This window comes from Crinia signifera, chromosome 1 (genome assembly GCF_055691185.1).
Source record: "Crinia signifera chromosome 1, ASM5569118v1, whole genome shotgun sequence".
Classification (NCBI taxonomy): domain Eukaryota; kingdom Metazoa; phylum Chordata; class Amphibia; order Anura; family Myobatrachidae; genus Crinia; species Crinia signifera.
The window spans coordinates 319,122,810-319,145,782 of record NC_139217.1 but is presented as its reverse complement, the minus strand read 5'-3'; the positions used below and the strand labels follow the sequence as shown (position 1 = coordinate 319,145,782).

The 22,973-nt window shown below is 39.8% G+C and overlaps 1 protein-coding gene across 3 annotated transcripts in view; it reads right to left on the bottom strand.

Annotated features, from left to right (window-relative positions):
• Positions 1 to 22,973, bottom strand: part of LOC146080233 (spindle assembly abnormal protein 6 homolog) — a 101,594-nt gene that overhangs the window by 48,364 nt on the left and 30,257 nt on the right. For 2 of the 3 annotated variants that reach the window (XM_083187262.1, XM_083187272.1), the window contains exons 3-7: positions 20,011 to 20,090; positions 19,251 to 19,355; positions 17,600 to 17,771; positions 6,764 to 6,841; positions 5,202 to 5,321 (exon numbers count right to left, since the gene is read on the bottom strand). In XM_083187262.1, coding sequence (XP_083043388.1) covers positions 5,202 to 5,321; positions 6,764 to 6,841; positions 17,600 to 17,771; positions 19,251 to 19,355; positions 20,011 to 20,090 — 555 coding nt within the window. Of the gene's footprint in view, positions 1 to 5,201; positions 5,322 to 6,763; positions 6,842 to 17,599; positions 17,772 to 19,250; positions 19,356 to 20,010; positions 20,091 to 22,973 lie in introns of those variants that run through there. The other variant, XM_083187281.1, reaches the window with a different exon arrangement.

Sequence of the window (22,973 nt, the reverse complement as noted above, 5' to 3'; positions counted from 1 at the left end):
TATAAAGGAGTGTTTTAAATTATACCACACATCTATGGAATATTAGGTTCATAATTTCACCGTGCTTCGGGGGTCTTGCTAATGCCACATAGCACCCACCATTCATTCCACCAGAATCTGAGCCGCAAAATCCAAAAATCACTCCTTCCCTTCTGAGTCCTGCCATGCACCCAACTGGTATTTTTTGGTCACATGTGAGGCATTGCCGTACTCGGGAGATATTGGGGCACAGATTTTGGGGTGCTTTTTCTCCTTCATACCTTCTGAAAATGAAAAATTTTGAGCCAGAACTGCATTTTTGTGTAAAAAATGTAATTTTTCTTTTTCACTGCCCACTTGTATCAAAATTGGTGAAACCCCTGGGGGTTTTAAATGTACACTATACCCCTAGATGAATTCCCTGAGGGGTGTAGTTTTCAAAATGGGGTGACTTGTGGGGGGGTTCCACTGTATTGGTGCTTGGGGGGTCTTGCTAATGCGACATAGCACCCACCAAAATTCCACCAGAATTTGTGCTGCAAACTCCAAATATCACTCCTTCCCTTCTGAGTCCTGCCACTTTTTGGTCACACATGAGGCATTGCCGTACTCGGGAGAAATTGGGGCACAGATTTTGGGGTGCTTTGTCTCCTTCATTCCTTGTGAAAATGAAATATTTTGAGCCAGAACTGCATTTTTGTGTAAAAAAATGTAATTTTTCATTTTCACTGCCCACTTGTATCAAAATTGGTGAAACCCCTGGGGGTTTGAAATGTACACTATACCCCTAGATGAATTCCCTGAGGGGTGTAGTTTGCAAAATGGGGTGACTTGTGGGGGGGTTCCACTGTATTGGTGCAACATAGCACCCACCATTCATTCCACCAGAATCTGTGCTGCAAAATCCAAAAATCACTCCTTCCCTTCTGAGTCCTGCCATGCACCCAACTGGTATTTTTTGGTCACATGTGAGGCATTGCCGTACTCGGGAGAAATTGGGGCACAGATTTTGGGGTGCTTTTTCTCCTTCATACCTTCTGAAAATGAAAAATTTTGAGCCAGAACTGCATTTTTGTGTAAAAAATGTAATTTTTCTTTTTCACTGCCCACTTGTATCAAAATTGGTGAAACCCCTGGGGGTTTTAAATGTACACTATACCCCTAGATGAATTCCCTGAGGGGTGTAGTTTGCAAAATGGGGTCACTTGTGGGGGGGTTCTACTGTATTGGTGCTTGGGGGGTCTTGCTAATGCGACATAGCACCCACCAAAATTCCACCAGAATCTGAGCTGCAAAATCCAAAAATCACTCCTTCCCTTTTGAGTCCTGCCATGCACCCAACTGGTATTTTTTGGTCACATGTGAGGCATTGCCGTACTCGGGAGAAATTGGGGCACAGATTTTGGGGTGCTTTTTCTCCTTCATATCTTCTGAAAATGAAAATTTTTGAGCCAGAACTGCATTTTTGTGTAAAAAATGTAATTTTTCATGTTCACTGCCCACTTGTATCAAAATTGGTGAAACCCCTGGGGGTTTGAAATGTACACTATACCCCTAGATGAATTCCCTGAGGGGTGTAGTTTGCAAAATGGGGTGACTTGTGGGGGGGTTCCACTGTATTGGTGCTTGGGGGGTCTTGCTAATGCGACATAGCACCCACCAAAATTCCACCAGAATCTGAGCCACAAAATCCAAAAATCACTCCTTCCGTTCTGAGTCCTGCCATGCACCCAACTGGTATTTTTTGGTCACATGTGAGGCATTGCCGTACTCGGAAGAAATTGGGGCACATATTTTGGGGTGCTTTTTCTCCTTCATACCTTCTGAAAATGAAAAATTGTGAGCCAGAACTGCATTTTTGTGTAAAAAAATGTAATTTTTCATTTTCACTGCCCACTTGTATCAAAATTGGTGAAACCCCTGGGGGTTTGAAATGTACACTATACCCCTAGATGAATTCCCTGAGGGGTGTACTTTGCAAAATGGGGTGACTTGTGGGGGGGTTCCACTGTATTGGTGCAACATAGCACCCACCATTCATTCCACCAGAATGTGTGCTGCAAAATCCAAAAATCACTCCTTCCGTTCTGAGTCCTGCCATGCACCCAACTGGTATTTTTTGGTCACATGTGAGGCATTGCCGTACTCGGGAGATATTGGGGCACAGATTTTGGGGTGCTTTTTCTCCTTCATACCTTCTGAAAATGAAAAATTTTGAGCCAGAACTGCATTTTTGTGTAAAAAATGTAATTTTTCATTTTCACTGCCCACTTGTATCAAAATTGGTGAAACCCCTGGGGGTTTGAAATGTACACTATACCCCTAGATGAATTCCCTGAGGGGTGTAGTTTTCAAAATGGGGTGACTTGTGGGGGGGTTCCACTGTATTGGTGCTTGGGGGGTCTTGCTAATGCGACATAGCACCCACCAAAATTCCACCAGAATCTGAGCTGCAAAATCCAAAAATCACTCCTTCCCTTCTGAGTCCTGCCATGCACCCAACTGGTATTTTTTGGTCACATGTGAGGCATTGCCGTACTCGGGAGAAATTGGGGCACAGATTTTGGGGTGCTTTTTCTCCTTCATACCTTCTGAAAATGAAAAATTTTGAGCCAGAACTGCATTTTTGTGTAAAAAATGTAATTTTTCTTTTTCACTGCCCACTTGTATCAAAATTGGTGAAACCCCTGGGGGTTTTAAATGTACACTATACCCCTAGATGAATTCCCTGAGGGGTGTAGTTTTCAAAATGGGGTGACTTGTGGGGGGGTTCCACTGTATTGGTGCTTGGGGGGTCTTGCTAATGCGACATAGCACCCACCAAAATTCCACCAGAATCTGAGCCGCAAAATCCAAAAATCACTCCTTCCGTTCTGAGTCCTGCCATGCACCCAACTGGTATTTTTTGGTCACATGTGAGGCATTGCCGTACTCGGAAGAAATTGGGGCACATATTTTGGGGTGCTTTTTCTCCTTCATACCTTCTGAAAATGAAAAATTGTGAGCCAGAACTGCATTTTTGTGTAAAAAAATGTAATTTTTCATTTTCACTGCCCACTTGTATCAAAATTGGTGAAACCCCTGGGGGTTTGAAATGTACACTATACCCCTAGATGAATTCCCTGAGGGGTGTACTTTGCAAAATGGGGTGACTTGTGGGGGGGTTCCACTGTATTGGTGCAACATAGCACCCACCATTCATTCCACCAGAATCTGAGCTGCAAAATCCAAAAATCACTCCTTCCCTTCTGAGTCCTGCCATGCACCCAACTGGTATTTTTTGGTCACATGTGAGGCATTGCCGTACTCGGGAGAAATTGGGGCACAGATTTTGGGGTGCTTTTTCTCCTTCATACCTTCTGAAAATGAAAAATTTTGAGCCAGAACTGCATTTTTGTGTAAAAAAATGTAATTTTTCATTTTCACTGCCCACTTGTATCAAAATTGGTGAAACCCCTGGGGGTTTGAAATGTACACTATACCCCTAGATGAATTCCCTGAGGGGTGTAGTTTGCAAAATGGGGTGACTTGTGGGGGGGTTCCACTGTATTGGTGCTTGGGGGGTCTTGCTAATGCGACATAGCACCCACCAAAATTCCACCAGAATCTGAGCTGCAAAATCCAAAAATCACTCCTTCCCTTTTGAGTCCTGCCATGCACCCAACTGGTATTTTTTGGTCACATGTGAGGCATTGCTGTACTCGGGAGAAATTGGGGCACAGATTTTGGGGTGCTTTTTCTCCTTCATACCTTCTGAAAATGACAAATTTGGAGCCAGAACTGCATTTTTGTGTAAAAAAAATAATTTTTCATTTTCACTGCCCAGTTGTACCACAATTGGTGAAACCCCTGCGGGTTTGAAATGTACACTATACCCCTAGCTGAATTCCCTGAGGGGTGTAGTTTGCAAAATGGGGTCACTTGTGGGGGGGTTCCTAACTTTTAGCATGTTATGGTGCCTAGAAACCTACATGGTGCCTAAAAAATAATCTCATAAAAAGGAGGCTCCAAAATCAAGTAGGTGCTCCTTCTATTATGAAGCCTGTGGTTTGGTCACCGTGCACACTAGGGCCACATATAGGATATTTATGAAAACAAAAGAATTGGGGGAATCAATTTTTAGTCACATTTCTCTAGTAAAATGTACTGTGTTCCTTAGAAAAATGTATTAAAATTGCAAATCTGCAAAAAAAAAGAAATTTTGAAATTTCACCTACACTTTGTTTTAATTCCTGTGAAACACCTAAAGGGTTAACAAACTTCCAAAATGCTGTTTTGAATACTGTGAGGGGTGCAGTTTTTGAAATGGCATCATTTATGGGGGTGTCTCACATACAAGTCCCTCAAAGTCACATCAGAACTGAACTGGTCCCTAAAAAAATCAGTGTTTGAAATTTTCTTGAAAATTTGAGAATTTGCTATTCATATTGTAAGCCTCCTAGTGTCCCAAAAAATTAAAAGGAAGTTGAAATAATGATGTCAACATAAAGTAGACATATGGTCTATGTTAGTTATTCACTATTTTGAGTGGTAAGATTATTTGTCTCACAAGCAGAAAATTTAACATTTTGCAAATCGCTAAATTTTCCATTTTTTCACGATATTTTGGTATTTTTCACAAAAAAACACAGACTGTATCGACGAAAATTTACCACTAACTTGAAGTACAATGTGTCACGAAAAAACAATCTCAAAATCACTGGGATAAGTAAAAGCAAAAAAAAGTTATCCCCACTTAAGTGAGACATGTCAGAATTGAAAAAAAGGGCTCTGTCAGGAAGGCAAAAACAGGCTCTGTCAGGAAGGGGTTAAAGTAAAATTTGTATTTTTTTATTATTACTCTGTAGGATACTTCTACGCAATAATTTATAGTTTATGATTTTTGCCTTATAAGGAATTAATAATAATAATAATATATGTGAGCCTTATTAATACAGGTAAGCACATAGATGATTGCACCCAAAGATGGGCAGATGGGTTAATCTGGAAAAAGATGATGCTTCATTGTACATGATTTCTACTGAACATAGTGCGAGTGCCCATTAATGAAACACCAGTAAAATAGGCTTTAATTCACGCATTCCAAAGAGCTTTTATAGAGACAGAATGAAGGTGAACATGGAGAATTCAGATAATTCTACATTGAATACATAACGCACATTCCTCATTCTCTATTTTTTTTAAATGCTTTTAATAAAACAAGCATAAAACTTGTACCTAACCTGCACGACTTTCTCCCTTTCAGCTGTAATTTCCTGTGTATGCCTGTTCGTTAATAAAGAGGTCTGTGATGTCCATTCATTCCTCAACTTATCCAGTTCTTTACATTTTTCTGCCAAAGCCTGTTAAGGTAGATGGTCAAAAGTTAAGCAATGTAATTATTCTTGCTTTTCAAATACAGTTTCAGAAATCCATCACTCTGTACAAAGTAAGATTATTTTATTTTTTAAAGTATATGCAAGACCCTTGTATACAATAATTTATAGTTTAATGTGTATGGATTACAAGACACAGATGGTGTAATTAACATTATTTATCAATAGTACACGTGAGCTTTAAGTAATGGCCTACTAGATATAATCCCTTTCACTAGTGCTTCCGTATAGGGCATGATGCAGACCTGCTTGCTAGGCTGCGTGTTTTTGTAGGTTAATGCTGCCCAGCCGAACGAGCAGGTTAATGGATGCCCCCCCCCCCCATGCCTGTGCAAGGACGTGAACACGTACGTATCCGTTTGCATGCAGTTGCACCAAGGAGAAATCATTTGATGGTTACCATCGAATGATTTCTCTTACTGTGGCTGGTGCTCGCAGTCGCCGCGTGACCCAGATATCACTCAGCGGTTGCACGTATCCATGCAATTGCAGCGCAGGAGCCAACATCATCCCCCCCCCCCCAAACTAAACAGGCAGGGGGATGCCTGCGTTCACTGGGGTCCACCTAGTATTTCTATGCACTGTTTTTGTCGGCCCAGGAATTCCCCCTGCCTGTATCTCAGGCTGCGAGAGCATCAGCAAATAGAAACTTAGCCAAGCTGCTAGCAGCCGGGGCCAGCACGTGCGCATTGGCCAAAAATGTGCATGCGTACACCCAAAACATTGGCGGAGGAGCTGAATTTGGACCGTTGAAAAACAGGTCTGAATCGGCCCTATAATACCATTGACTATGCCTCACACTAGTCTCCCAGGAAAGCAAAAGCTCGGAGGCAGAACAGAACTGCTGGGCAATCCCCTTCTCATCTATACATCCCAGTCCATCATGTCCACGTCCACCAATACTGTTCTTTGCAACCATGCTTCACTTATTGGGGAGATATTTTAGTAATCTAATTTAGGTATTTCATTTAACAAAGTACTCCAAATCAACACATGTCTTAGATTTGTTAAATTAAATGTTTGCATTTTTTCATTAAATATCGGAGAAGTTGAGGTCTACACCAGAAGTTCCCAAATGTGGTCCTCAAGGAACCCTAACAATCCAGGTTGTAAATATATCAATGCTTGGGCATGTCGTTTCATTTAATGTGAGTTTATTAGTACCTCAGTCAGTTTCATTTAACCATCTGTGAGGAGTCATAGATATACTTAAACCCTGGACTGTTGGGGAACCTTAACGACAGTGTTTGGAATCCACAACATTATACTAAAATTGAAAGTAACAAATAGAAAATGGATAATACAAATATAACACATGCACAAACCTACATTAATGTGGTGTACTGTAGTAAGCAACTGCAATACTACTTATGTTCTAAAAACTGGAGGTGGATGAGAAGAGTACTTACCTGCTGCGTTACGCAAAGTTTTTGAGAGAAATCGTCCTCAGATTTCTGTAATTTTCCTTTTAAGACACAATTTTCTAACTAAAATATATAAAAATAAATACAGAGTTACAATATATAATATATTTCAGTCAAGAATTGAATACATTCTCATTCAAATGAAGGTAAAGTAGATAAATGTTCTAACATGGTAGCATCTAACGGATAGAACATAAATGTAAAGTAACATTAGGTGTTTTCAAACCTGACCAGTTCTCTGCTAATTTGTGGAGCCCTGCAATCAGATAGACGCCGCCCTTCCAGAGTGAAACCCCGCCCTGTGCAAGCCTGCAACTGGCTTGCAAAATATTGCAGGTTGGTAATTGCTCTGTCAATCTATTCGCAACTCACTCACCATTAGATGATTTTCCCAGTGTTTGCATACTGTGTATAACCCAGGACTTACTGGTATGGGGTGATAAAAACAGGCTGATCGGAGCCAGAGCAGACGCCACAATACTTCCCTGAAAGCCCCTGGGCATGCCATTGTTTTTCCTGACACTCCCAGAAAATGGCCAGGTGATACCCACAAATGCTGCCTTCCTGTCAATAAACTTGTGTACAGTCAGCGATTAAGAAAAAGATGCTGGATTTAAATTGTTCATGGCCACTTGCATGCGCAGTAGCTCAATTATTACCCAGCCTGCGAATTTGCAGCACAGGGATCAGATCCCAATAATAATATTTACTTACAAACTAGAGCCCAATCTGCAGCAATCAAAAATTCTGTACTTGTTTCCTAGCACGGCCACAATCGCGGGCATCGGGTGTCATTTTTAGTGGTCTGCGACGCGACCGACGCGATGCCCCCGATTTTCCCATTGAAAAAGGTCAAAATCGCATCGGTCGCGTCGTATGCGGCTAAAAAAGGCTTAAATGGTCCAGACGCGATGCCCCCGATTTCCCATAGGAAACAATGTTAAATGCCTCAATTTACCCGCGATGCCCCCGATTTCCCATAGGAAACAATGTTAAATGCCTCAATTTCACCAAATCATCATAGGGAATATTGGTAAATGGGCCAGAAACCCCCCAAAACACCCCTGAACAGTGGAATGTCCCCACAAAAGTAGTTTACGCCACCCCACGATCAACGCGAACCCGAAGCGTGGCGAGCGCAGCGAGCCAGCGAGGGGCGGCGGTACGCGTCCTCCGACCTTTTCATACCCCCACTATCCACGTCGGCGTGGAGTTGAGAATAGAATAGTGTGGCGAGCGCAGCGAGCCACCAAGCCCGAAGCGTGGCGAGGGGACGCGGATACCTTCACAGGTAAACGCGTCCCTTCGCGCGCTTCACAGGTATCCGCGTCCGCTCGCCACACTATTCTATTCTCAACTCCACGCCGACGTGGATAGTGGGGGTATGAAAAGGTCGGAGGACGCGTACCGCCGCCACGCTTCGGGTTTGCGTTGATCGTGGGGTGGCATAAACTACTTTTGGGGGGACATTTCACTGTTCAGGGGTGTTTTTGGGGGTTTCTGGCCCATTTACCATTGTTCCCTATGATGATTTGGGTAAATTGAGCCATTTAACATTGTTTCCCATGGGAAATCGGGGTCATCGCGGGTAAATTGAGGCATTTAACATTGTTCCCTATGGGGAAATCGCGGGCATCGCGTCGGTACCATCGCACCCGATTTTTTAGTGCATGCGATGGCCGCGATGCCCCCGATTTTTACTCACGATGCCCACGATCATGATCGGTGTGACCGTGCTAGGAAACAAGTACCAAAAATTCTTACATTTTTCCCCAAATTAATTATTCTCCAATTTAACAATATGCAACCATAGATTACAGATATTTTGCAGTGGTTTGTAGTTCTTTTCCATCCAACGATCATATCTTCAAATCGTAAAACTGCTCTTTTAACTAGTAAAATACTAGTAATTGGCTGCAAACTGGTTGACCGTTAAAATACACTAGCAATCTATTGCCCCAATTGGACAGTGAAATCCAACATATTGAACAAACTAATGGATGGATCCCTTATTTGACAGAATTGGCAAAAAAGAGTACCCCACACAGTACATAGCAGATATTTTTACCCAATCATTCACAAAACATTTGCTTTAACCCCTTCATTGGTGTTTTTTTTTTATTTTTTTATTAGGGAGCGCTCCCCACTGGGCGAGTTTTTTTCTAGGGAGCGCTCCCTAAAAAAAAACCACCACTACAACCCCCGGGTCCGGGCAGCGCCGCTGAACTGTCAAATCAGCTGCTGCTCAGCCCTGCCCCTGGCTAACCGGCTGTGTGATATTACAAGGTTACTGATCTCAGCGGTGCTGCCCGGCAAGAGGGAGCGCAGGCAGTGATACTCCCGAGAATTTTCCAGGTTTGCCAGTCTGCGCACTGGATATAGGAAAAAATATGGCTCTAAGCGCTAAATGGTGTTTGTGAGACAAATAATACACCTGAAGGTGATATACAAATGAAGTGATACAGTTACCACCTTGAGGGGTTAATTTTCAAATAATAATCGCTTGTCCAATAGCTCTATAAATATAAAAGAGAGCAAAAATAGTGCAGCATGTCTTAAACATATAACAATTTAATGGGATTTTGCACTTACAAACATGGACATAAATAAAGCATTCAAAGGTTTCTCCAAGGCAAAGCAGCAACAATCCAGTGAGTCCCAGATGAAATTAGGGCAGCAGTACTTGGTCCGGACCAAGGGGTTGCTATCACCAGGAAGCAGCAGAGTCACCAAGGAGTCCAACAAGTAAAACACGGAGGCACACTTAACGCGTTTCTGAACTTCAGTTCCTTCATCAGAAGTGTGCTGGATAGACCTCCTAAACGTGTATATATAGCAGAAATACATCTGTGTATAATTAGCGTTAACTTCCTGGCCAGATCTCCATGGCCGGAAGTAAAATGAACTTTCACATAGACAAGAAACCTGATAGGGTAGAATCCGGTCATGTGGTCGCACTGCCTGCGTCATCCGACATGGCCGTGCGTTCCACGCAACCGGAAAAGCTTGCAGATCATATGTAGGACCAATTGAGTGTAGTTTCATGATCACATGACCGCGCGATGCGTCATCGCTAATGGCTGTGCGTTCCACACAGCCCGGACATAGCGCGGAGGGGGGCAGATTTAAATGGCTGTGCGTTCCACAGCATTACGCTGTGTGACACGCACAGTCACAGCCACAACCCATCGGAGCCAGCCACACGATCTGTAAATACAAAAAAGAAGACTATAATCATACAGAATTAGTTATAATTACAGAGCTTTTGGGTCCTCCGTATAATGGTGATTATCTATTCTTAAAGTGCACAAAAGTTATTGTGCAAAACCATGCATTAATGTGCAAAAAACGCTATATATCACAAAAGTGCATAGTGTCTACAAGAAAACGATTCACCGAATACAAAAAAACACCCAAATAATAAAATTTAATAAAAACAGATTAATTAAAAAAGTATTAAAAAGAGTAGAAAAATGGTGGATTTTAAGAACCATTCATGTTAAAAAATGCTTCAGCTCAAAATCTATATTTAGACCATTGGGCACGATATTATTGAGGCGATGAATCCAACGCATCTCTGTCTGTGCTAATCTTTTGTCAATATCTTTGGTCCGCCATCTTGGGGTTACTGCTTGGATCCCCCAAAAGTTGGTTAAAAAACATTCACTACTATTATGATGTGTTTTAAAATGAGCCGAACCATTATGCGTCAAAAGACTTTTTCTAATATTATAGATGTGTTCCGCTAGGCGGACCTTTAATTGGCGCGAGGTTTTGCCCACATAAAATAATCCGCAGGCACACTCTAAAACATAAATAATATTTTTAGAATGGCATGTTATGAAGTCTTCAATTTTATATTCATTGCCATTAACTTTAAAATTCACCATTTTTCTTTCAGAGGATTTTACAGATTTGCACATAAGGCAGCTTCCACAGCGGTGGAACCCTCTAGTTCTATCACTTTGTCTTTTGTTTACATCTATAGAACTTCTAACCAAGTGGTCCTTTAGTGATTTTGCTTTTCGATAAACGAAAGAGGGTTTGGATGGTAATAGGGTCCCTAATATTGGATCCTGTTTTAGAAGGTGCCAGTTACGTTTAAACACTTGTTCTATTTTTTTGTGTGAATCATTATATTTTGAGATAAAGGCCCATTGGTGTTGCGTACTTTCTTTTTTCGCATTTGGGCTTTTTTCTTTTAAAAGTGTATCGCTATCTATTTCACTTACTTTTTCTCTTACTTTAATTAAAGTGTCTTGTGCATATCCTTTAGCTAAAAAACGTTCAGTGACCTCTTCAAGTTGTTCTTCACAGATAATTTTGTCAGAACAATTTCTCTTGATGCGTATAAATTGGCTGTATGGAATGCCGCTTAGCCAATTCCTATGATGAGCACTATTTATATCTATGAAACTGTTCGAATCTGTTGGTTTCCTGAAAGTTTTCGTCATCATAGTACCATCCTCTATAAAAAACATCAGATCTAAAAACGAAACTCCACTTTTACTAATATTAAAACTAAAATTAATGTTAAAAGAGTTTGTGTTAAGATGTTATAGAATGTGGTAAGACTTTCTTCACTCCCACGCCATATAAAAAACATGTCATCTATGTAACGTACCCAGGACACCAGATTTGCCCCCATTTGGCCGCCGGGCCAGATTGTGAGATCCTCCCAGTACGCCATATATAAATTCGCGTAACTGGGGGCAAATCTGGTGCCCATTGCTGTCCCTATACACTGTATATAAAAGGAGCCATCAAAATATAAAAAATTATTTGATAAGATAAAATCGATACCATCTAAAATGAATTTTTGCAGGTCGACACTGTATGAAGATAACGATAAAAAATATGTGACTGCCTCTATGCCTTTTTCTTTATCAATAATAGTATATAAAGTGCTAACATCGGCACTACAAATAAAATCATTTTCAGACCACTTATAACTGGATATTTTACGTAACACATCACCGGTATCTTTCAGGTAAGCTTTTGTTTTAACCACCATGGGCTGCAAATAGTGATCTATTAAGGCCGAGAGATTACTAATTAAGCTATTGCAGCCTGAAATAATAGGCCTGCCTGGAGGGTTTACCGGATCCTTGTGTACTTTAGGAAGTACATAGATGGTAGGGATTGATGGTTCCTTTATGTTCAAAAATTCATATTCATTTTTTGTAATTACGTTCAAATCTCTGGCATCAGTGGTTAAAGTGAGCAGTGCTTTAGCAATTCTTGCAGTCGGATCTGCTTTTAATTTTTTATATGTATTTCCTGTTTTTTATTGTTTTTCTATTTCCTTCATATAAGTATCTTTTTTCATTAACACTACCCCCCCCCCCCCCCCTTATCTGCTGGTTTTACAATGACATCACTGTCATCTTTGAGTGTTTTTAAAGTTTCAAACTCTTTTTTAGTGAGGTTGACATTTCTTTTATATGTTTTTTGATTTTCTTTTAAAATCACTTTATCTATTTCTTCACATACTATTTTATTAAAACATTCTAAAAAACTTCCCTTGCAGTGGGTGGAGTAAAAGGTAGAAATTGGTTTAAAATTTGATTGGGTGGATGGTATAGTATCATCGGTATTATTATCTTTATTGGCAAAAAAAGTTTAATCGTTAGCCTGCGGATGTATTTTTGAACATCTAAGAATAATTCAAACGAATTAGGCTTTCAGGATGGGGCAAACTTTAAACCCTTTTGGAGAATCTGTGTCTCATATTCGGTCAAGTCTCTGCCTGTAAGATTAAATATTTTCCCTTGTGATAGGTCTGACTTAACGGTAGTATTTAACGATTTCTTTTTTTGTTTTTTCTTTTTCTTACCACCCCTGGTTCCACGTTTGGTTTTTAGATTTACTTTTCTCTATTGGAACCGTCTTTGGGGTGTGTGGTAATCCCACTCTAAAAAAGACTGTTGGTCATCCCTATTATTGTCTTTATAATCATTGAGGGCTGAATAACGATTTTGTAATTTAAAACGTGGATGGTTCTGAGGGGTTGTCCTGGGTCTAAAATATTTCTTGGGTGTTTCCCATCTATTTTCCCTGTTGGAGTGGTTATATTGTCTTTGGTTCATAAAACGATCATGATATTGGGGTTTTTGTTTTCTAAAATGTTGATCCCTCTGTGGGTATCTGTTTTCATACACTGGCATTTGTGATCTTTCTTCAAGTGAGTTGTGGAACCTTTTTTTTTAAAAAGGGTTGTTTTTTAAAAGGCGGGATATAAGGTTTTTTATAAGATTCATTAGTAATGTCGATTAGCTCTGTTTTATCTATTTTCTCTGGTTCCTTCTCCAAGTTACAATCCCGTAGGAATTTTTTGCCCTTTCTCTCACGAAGTTCTCTTGTGTTTTTGCTCATTTTATCAAGGAGGGCTTCTTCATACATGGCAAAATCGTCAAGTCCCTTAAAAGGGCTCACCAGGTTTTGTAATGTTGTGATTTCCTCATTAAGGGATTTTAACAATTTTGCTCTGTCTTTAAGAATTAAATTCATCAGTGAAAAAGAGCAAGAATCTAGAATGGTATCCCATTCCTGTTTAAAAGTACTATCCAGAGCATTGAAGGAAGGGGGTTTGGTAATTTTTAACCCCTTCGGAATAATTTTAGATGATACATAATGCTCTAGAGTTACCATTTCCCACCAGATTTTATTCTCTTTAATCATGATGGACTCTAATTTAAAAAACACGGATCCCAAATTTTCATCACTGATATCTATATTGGTGTCTTGTGATGTGAAGGTATTTTTCACTATAAACATATAAAAGAAATGTCAACCTCACTAAAAAAGAGTTTGAAACTTTAAAAACACTCAAAGATGACAGTGATGTCATTGTAAAACCAGCAGATAAGGGGGGGGGGGTGGTAGTGTTAATGAAAAAAGATACTTATATGAAGGAAATAGAAAAACAATTAAAAACAGGAAATACATATAAAATATTAAAAGCAGATCCGACTGCAAGAATTGCTAAAGCACTGCTCACTTTAACCACTGATGCCAGAGATTTGAACGTAATTACAAAAAATGAATATGAATTTTTGAACATAAAGGAACCATCAATCCCTACCATCTATGTACTTCCTAAAGTACACAAGGATCCGGTAAACCCTCCAGGCAGGCCTATTATTTCAGGCTGCAATAGCTTAACTAGTAATCTCTCGGCCTTAATAGATCACTATTTGCAGCCCATGGTGGTTAAAACAAAAGCTTACCTGAAAGATACCGGTGATGTGTTACGTAAAATATCCAGTTATAAGTGGTCTGAAAATGATTTTATTTGTAGTGCCGATGTTAGCACTTTATATACTATTATTGATAAAGAAAAAGGCATAGAGGCAGTCACATATTTTTTATCGTTATCTTCATACAGTGTCGACCTGCAAAAATTCATTTTAGATGGTATCGATTTTATCTTATCAAATAATTATTTTTATTTTGATGGCTCCTTTTATATACAGTGTATAGGGACAACAATGGGCACCAGATTTGCCCCCAGTTACGCGAATTTATATATGGCGTACTGGGAGGATCTCACAATCTGGCCCGGCGGCCAAATGGGGGCAAATCTGGTGTCCTGGGTACGTTACATAGATGACGTGTTTTTTATATGGCGTGGGAGTGAAGAAAGTCTTACCACATTCTGTCAACATCTTAACACAAACTCTTTTAACATTAATTTTAGTTTTAATATTAGTAAAACTGAAGTTTCGTTTTTAGATCTGATGTTTTTTTATAGAGGATGGTACTATGATGACGAAAACTTTCAGGAAACCAACAGATTCGAACAGTTTCATAGATATAAATAGTGCTCATCATAGCAATTGGCTAAGCGGCATTCCATACAGCCAATTTATACGCATCAAGAGAAATTGTTCTGACAAAATTATCTGTGAAGAACAACTTGAAGAGGTCACTGAACGTTTTTTAGCTAAAGGATATGCACAAGACACTTTAATTAAAGTAAGAGAAAAAGTAAGTGAAATAGATAGCGATACACTTTTAAAAGAAAAAAGCCCAAATGCGAAAAAAGAAAGTACGCAACACCAATGGGCCTTTATCTCAAAATATAATGATTCACACAAAAAAATAGAACAAGTGTTTAAACGTAACTGGCACCTTCTAAAACATGATCCAATATTAGGGACCCTATTACCATCCAAACCCTCTTTCGTTTATCGAAAAGCAAAATCACTAAATGACCACTTGGTTAGAAGTTCTATAGATGTAAACAAAAGACAAAGTGATAGAACTAGAGGGTTCCACCGCTGTGGAAGCTGCCTTATGTGCAAATCTGTAAAATCCTCTGAAAGAAAAATGGTGAATTTTAAAGTTAATGGCAATGAATATAAAATTGAAGACTTCATAACATGCCATTCTAAAAATATTATTTATGTTTTAGAGTGTGCCTGCGGATTATTTTATGTGGGCAAAACCTCGCGCCAATTAAAGGTCCGCCTAGCGGAACACATCTATAATATTAGAAAAAGTCTTTTGACGCATAATGTTTCGGCTCATTTTAAAACACATCATAATAGTAGTGAATGTTTTTTAACCAACTTTTGGGGGATCCAAGCAGTAACCCCAAGATGGCGGACCAAAGATATTGACAAAAGATTAGCACAGACAGAGATGCGTTGGATTCATCGCCTCAATACTATCGTGCCCAATGGTCTAAATATAGATTTTGAGCTGAAGCATTTTTTAACATGAATGGTTCTTAAAATCCACCATTTTTCTACTCTTTTTAATACTTTTTTAATTAATCTGTTTTTATTAAATTTTATTTTTTGGGTGTTTTTTTGTATTCGGTGAATCGTTTTCTTGTAGACACTATGCACTTTTGTGATATATAGCGTTTTTTGCACATTAATGCATGGTTTTGCACAATAACTTTTGTGCACTTTAAGAATAGATAATCACCATTATACGGAGGACCCAAAAGCTCTGTAATTATAACTAATTCTGTATGATTATAGTCTTCTTTTTTGTATTTACAGATCGTGTGGCTGGCTCCGATGGGTTGTGGCTGTGACTGTGCGTGTCACACAGCGTAATGCTGTGGAACGCACAGCCATTTAAATCTGCCCCCCTCCGCGCTATGTCCGGGCTGTGTGGAACGCACAGCCATTAGCGATGACGCATCGCGCGGTCATGTGATCATGAAACTACACTCAATTGGTCCTACATATGATCTGCAAGCTTTTCCGGTTGCGTGGAACGCACGGCCATGTCGGATGACGCAGGCAGTGCGACCACATGACCGGATTCTACCCTATCAGGTTTCTTGTCTATGTGAAAGTTCATTTTACTTCCGGCCATGGAGATCTGGCCAGGAAGTTAACGCTAATTATACACAGATGTATTTCTGCTATATATACACGTTTAGGAGGTCTATCCAGCACACTTCTGATGAAGGAACTGAAGTTCAGAAACGCGTTAAGTGTGCCTCCGTGTTTTACTTGTTGGACTCCTTGGTGACTCTGCTGCTTCCTGGTGATAGCAACCCCTTGGTCCGGACCTAGAACTGCTGCCCTAATTTCATCTGGGACTCACTGGATTGTTGCTGCTTTGCCTTGGAGAAACCTTTGAATGCTTTATTTATGTCCATGTTTGTAAGTGCAAAATCCCATTAAATTGTTATATGTTTAAGACATGCTGCACTATTTTTGCTCTCTTTTATATTTATAGAGCTATTGGACAAGCGATTATTATTTGAAAATTAACCCCTCAAGGTGGTAACTGTATCACTTCATTTGTATATCACCTTCAGGTGTATTATTTGTCTCACAAACACCATTTAGCGCTTAGAGCCATATTTTTTCCTATATCTGTATGCATTTCAAGTGAAAGTGGGAGTTCACTTTATATGTTGCACTGAGCTGCTTATGGTTATATAATTTGCGCACTAAACCCTAAGATACTTTTTGTCTCAGTCTGCGCACTGGAGCAAACCCCGGAAAATGCTCAGGAACGCCAATGAAGTGGTTAATTGCTTGCTGATGTATGGGCGGGTCCATCCATTGGCAGGTCTGTTCTTAAATTATGTACTCAGAAATATCAACAAGCATGTTCAATTAGGTGCAAAAAGTTTTCAAGATCTCACAATCCATTTTGAATTGCTGTGGAAAGTGGGTGCAAGGAGAGTGGTAGTGTAGTACAGTGCAAGCAGGAATTGGGGATAGGGTGAGCGGTTGGGTAGTGCATTGTGTGCAGGATCTGGTGCAGTGTGTGTGGTTAGTGGGTGCAGGGTGAGTGGCAGTACCTGTGCCTGGGGGAAGCCCTACTACATGGAATGCTGGGAAGAGATGACTTCCTGTCAGTAGGTCAGAAAAGGGAAAGACGACAACACAGTAGAATGCAACTGTGAAAGAAACTCCATGGTGTGAGATGCAGAGAGCAGCGACACCCAGCCGGAAGATGGAGGTTGTTGCAGGTGAAAGACCACCTCTCCCCCCAACTCGAGCTGCCACCTCACATTCTTACACCCCTGTCACTACACCCCCTCTTGCCCATTACACTTTCGCCTCTCGCAGCCCATCACCTCAACCCCTCTTGAATGAGTCGCTTTTGCATACTTTTGGAGATCAGTTATATTTTCAAAAAGATAGCATATGCAGTGCATGTTGGCATCACTTTACCTACCGCTAGTCCTTCGCGTAAATAGAAAGTTAATGGAGGACTAACACACAATTCCGCTGCCCATATGCATCGACATTCCATTACAAAGATGAACATGGAAATACACACTAATAACTGATCACAGTAATTACATTTATGTTAAAGAAAAAAGTAGACATAACGAACCTTTAAGTTCTTAATGCAGTTGGCAAGGTATTTTTTCACATCACTATCATTCCCTTCTAGAAGTTTTAAAGAGAGGTGGATAAGGTGCTTGAATGGATTGGTCTCAATTATATTTAAGTTTGTAGACATACAATCCAGTCCATTTGAGGATGTCAGGAGCTGCAATAAAAACCTGTAGATGAACAATAATTCAATTGTTAAATATAGGTACTGTGCAGGTTTTTTTTTTTCCTGTATAAGAAACTGTTAAAATTCTAGGAAAAAAAAATGTTTTTCTTCATGTCAGAATGTCCGTACAAGTTCCTGTTAGCATCTTCTTTGAGACACAAACAGCATGTTGAGGGCATAATCCTTTTCTAAGCACAGCATGAATGTTCCACACCAAAAGCAATTAATTTGTATATGGCTTCAAATAGACACCATGTCTAAACTTCTATCACTCTCAAACACTCAACAGCAACTGCTACAGGAAAATCCATTTATCAACAAAGAAAGAGAACAGAAACAACAAAGAAAAAAACAAAACACTATGTTGTAAATTTATTGGAGTGAATATAGTGTTTCACATGAAGACATACTATCTGTACATTATCAAAGATGAGCACATGGCGAGTGTCACTTCTAATTTCCCATCGAACATCACAGTAAATCATCATCCAACCACATGCCCGTTTTTTTCTTATTCTTAAGGTGCTAAACATTGGAAGCATTATCTTTCAAGGAGAGATGACCCAAGGCAGAATCAAGTACTCTTGCAATCTTCTAGAAGATCAATACTATGAGCTAAACGCAATAAAATCTTGTACTTTACAGCAGACTCTAAGCACCTTATTTTTCAACTAACAAATCTTGACAGCATTTTGAAATGAAATCTAAACTTCATATTTCCCTTAAAAACAAAACAAAAAAACACAGTTCAACCGTTTTTTCCCCACAGAAAACAGATTACAAAGTCTAAAATATTTAAATTAAGATTTGTACTGGCTCTATTTTAGAACCTGTGACATCAATATCAGACTCTTACAAACTATAATCTGCTACACTTAACACAGAGTTTTCATATAGGTCTTTGGGAAAGCCAAGTTGCGGGTTTGAAAACTTAATGTTTATTACTCAGCAGATACACATTTCAGTTTTGTCCAATGCAGATTACATGAGGATAATATTAAACATAAAAGCTGTATCCCATTCCATGTGCTGTATTGAAGCTAGTTGTATGAGGACACATCTGTACATCACTTAGAACAGGGGTCCTTAAACTATTTTGCTCTGGGACCCCATCAAACAATAAAAATAACTATAGGACCCCAGCAAGTTACTGCAGAAGGTCATCACATCACATGTGTAGTCAGCACATACATGGCAGCATTGTGGAGGCACAAATGATAGGAGGAGTCTGAAGTAACAGAAAATTGAACAGATTTTTCAGACTCCTTGAATCACTGACTGAGATTAGAAAAGTCATCAGCCTGATGGTCAGCAACATGGAGTCGCACCCCCATGCTGAGAAGGTCAGGACCCACAGTTTGAGAATTGCTGACTTAGAACAATTATATTAACTTGATCCGAAAATTATAGATCTAATACCCATTTCCAAATCATTACATTGCCAATAAATACTTAAATGCCAAGATATAAAATAAATATTTACCTAGGTATAGTCTTGTCTTGCTCTGATATACATTGCTCCAAAAGGTCTATGAATCTTTGAGGAAATGCAGAAAATTCTACTAGCAATCCTTGCTGGTTTTTTAAACTGAGAATAAAAAAAAACAACACACAAGATAAATTATAAAGAAAAAAAAAACCTAAACTTCAAACAGCATAAAAACAAATATTCAAGCTGTTTAATAATTAAATTATGTCAACATAGCGCAATATGACAGCATACAATTCCTTTAGTCATTAATTGCAAAGTTTAAGTAGCATACATGTTGAGTATCCTTTATCCAAATTATTCCGAAAAACTGTTACCAAAATGTTTTTTTTTTTTAATTATTTATTGTTTTTTTGCTAAAAAAACCTACTAGCTACATCTGTATCTGGCACTACTGGGTAAATTATATGTAATTGGCACTAAATATGTGCAAGAAAAGGATTTGCTTAGAATTCAAATTCAGTGCCTGAGATTGTACACAAACTTTGTTTTATGTTTTAAAACCTTGTTTCATGCACAAATTAAAATAGATGTGTGTATTGCATGTGTTTGATGTGCTTATACAACATAAATGCAAGATATACCTCAAGATACCTAATTTAAATATAAAAAATATTCCGAAATATGGAATAATTGGTTATCCAAAAATGCTTCTGGTCCAGAGCATTTTGGATAAGGGATACTCAACCTGTATAATGATGTTGAAAACAATTATGTACATAAATCAAGAGATTGTACCCTTTATAAAATTTACCTTTGAAAATCTTCTTCCCCTAAAGTGAGATTGTACAGAAAAAATGGATCCTTGTCATCTGATAGTCGTACAATTAGGTCCTAATAGAAGGTACAATACATATCTGTCATTTTATTTATTTTTGATAAATATTTAATATATATTATTTGCAGGAAACATCAGTCACTCAATTTACTTCATATAGCCCATTTTTGAACCCTTTTAGGGATACATAAGTATACATTGGATGGCAATCAAACTCTTAGATGAAGAAAATATCTCCCCAGCCAACTGTGGTGACTCTGACATCACAAACTGTGTCCAGTGCCGGCATCACAACAATTTCTGGGGGGCATGGCTACATACCAACACCATTTCGATCGTGACATGCTCAGCATGCACTGTTGTGTACAGTGGTCACATTACAAGGCAGCAAATATATAATATAAAGACCCAGAATTTATCTAAAGGGTACCATAGATAAAATGGGACACAGAAATCCTAGCTCACTGCCTGAAGATCTGCACTGGTATAACAACATAGCTGTAGACGCAGATGCCGTAATCCCCACTGCTGGCATCCCAAACTTAAGTATGCTGGGGCGGGTTGGTTAGATGTGGAAGGTTAGGATTAGCCTACAGGGATGTAAAGTTAAGGACTAATGGGGAGGGTTATTGTTAGGCTATGGGTAAGGCATGGATAAAGTTGGTATACTTACCAGACCCGTCAAGAGTCTCTACATCGGAATTTCCACCGGCATCCTGTCTGCCGGTCATTCATATGTATTCCGATAAACTGGCTATTACAATAAATGTAAATTACCACACAAGCATAGGTATTAGAAAATCACCAAAGCAAATTACTATGAAGACTATAGAAATGGGCGCATAAATGAATCGGCTTTGACCAGTGAAATTAAATTTGTGCTCCAAACAGATGCCCATTAGCCACAGCAGAAATTTTTTTGTTTGCAGCCTCCAGATATGCGAGAAAACTAAAATGCGTCCATAGTTTGGGTACCCAAAGAGCATGGATGCTGCAACAAGTGTACATTACCTGCGACTGTGAGGTGCAAAATCTATGGCAAACACCATGAGTAAGTACTCGCAGCCTGGCACGCCTTGCAGCATGCCACGATTATTGCAACAAAGCTGAACTTCACAACATCTGTATCTTAAAAGCGTCAAAGCAAATAAATACTATGAGATACAGTAGGAGCACAACCAGAAAGATAAAAAACAAAAAAAAGGTACTTGTTTCCTAGCACGGCGCCACCGATTTTAATTGTATGAAATCGGGTCGATCGCATCGCATGCAATGCGATCGACCCGATTTTTACATTGGAACCAATGTTAAATGGTCCCTGAGACCCGATTTTACATTGGCCCCAATGTTAAATGCCCCCCAGACCCCAATTTTCATCGTATGCCCTCCCATTGTTAACGCCACCCCGAAGCGTGGCGAGCGCAGCGAGCCCACGAGGGGCGGCAGTACGTGTCCTCCGACCTTTTCATACCCCCACTATCCACGTCAGCGTGGAGTTGATTTTATATAGTGTGGCAAGCGTAGCCACACTAAGAAGATAGTATAATTAAAAAAAAATAATAAAACCATTAGGAAAAAAATTAAAATAAAAGAGACAAATTTGATTAAGTCTATGTGGTTGAACTTTATGCAGAGTATGAATTCATTTCACTTTGTACTGCAATAGTAAGCCCGCAAGGGCAAAGATAATATTAAACCAAAACTGGCTGTTGCATGTTAAAGGGCATTTAAAAAAACTTCTTCTCAAAAAAGTGTTTGCAATGGGTAATGGACATCTGTTCAAAGCATCAACTGAATTGTGCCAGTAGGTTATTTGTTTACACACCCAGTTGGTGATGCTAGAATATTTGAATTATACCCAAACTATTTTTCTTTGGTGATTTTTTGATACCTATGCTTCTGCAGTAGTTTATGTTAATTGTAATAGCCATTTTATCTATGGTTGCATTCAGATTCATTCTGTGTTTCTTTATTATATATTGGCCACCTTACTTATGCCGTTGTGTACAATCTCCATGGTAATTGTTTCACATGGGGTATTGAAGTCATGCCCCCCAGCTATTATCAAGACAAGAGGATTTTGGGTACTTACCGATAAATCCATTTCTCTGAATCAGCAGGTGACACTGGAACTCACATTGGGGTTTAGAGCTGGGACAGCTGGAAGCTAGGCACTACTAATTTGATTAGGGAAGGCTGGCTCCTCCCCTCTAAGCCCCATCAGCCCCCAGTTAGGAAATTGTCCTACTAGAGGAGATGGTAATAGTAAATCGTTCATTGAGACAACAACATTCATCAAATCATACTATAAAAGTAACCGAACTTGCACGAAAGAACACAAAAGGCAGGAAAAACTCCAGAGCTGGGAGGGTGTCCAGTGTCACCTGCTGATTCAGAGAAATGGATTTATCGGTAAGTACCCAAAATCCTCTTTTCTCTATCATGCAGCAGGTGACACTGGAACTCACATTGGGGAGGTTCCAAAGACCATGCCCCGGGTGGGAGAGCTCTGTGGATCCTGCAACACCAGACGACCAAAAGTCGTAGAGGAAGAGTCGGTACTTGTTTCCTAGCACGGCCACACCGATTTACATCGGGGTGGTCGTGTCGGAAAAATCGGGTCGATCGCATCGCATGCGATGCGATCGACTGACCCGATTTTTTGATTGAATGAAATGTAAATCGGGTCCCTGGGACCCGATTTTACATTGGATTCAATGTAAAATATTCCCAACCCCCCCAAATTTAACGGCGTAAACCCCACCCCACGATAGACGCCAACCCGAAGCATGGCGAGCGCAGCGAGCCCGCGAGGGGCGGCGGTGCGCGTCCTACGACCTTTTCATTCCCCTACTATCCACGTCGGTGTGGAGTTGAGAATAGAATAGTGTGGCGAGCGCAGCGAGCCACCGAGCCCGAAGCGTGGCGAGCGCAGCGAG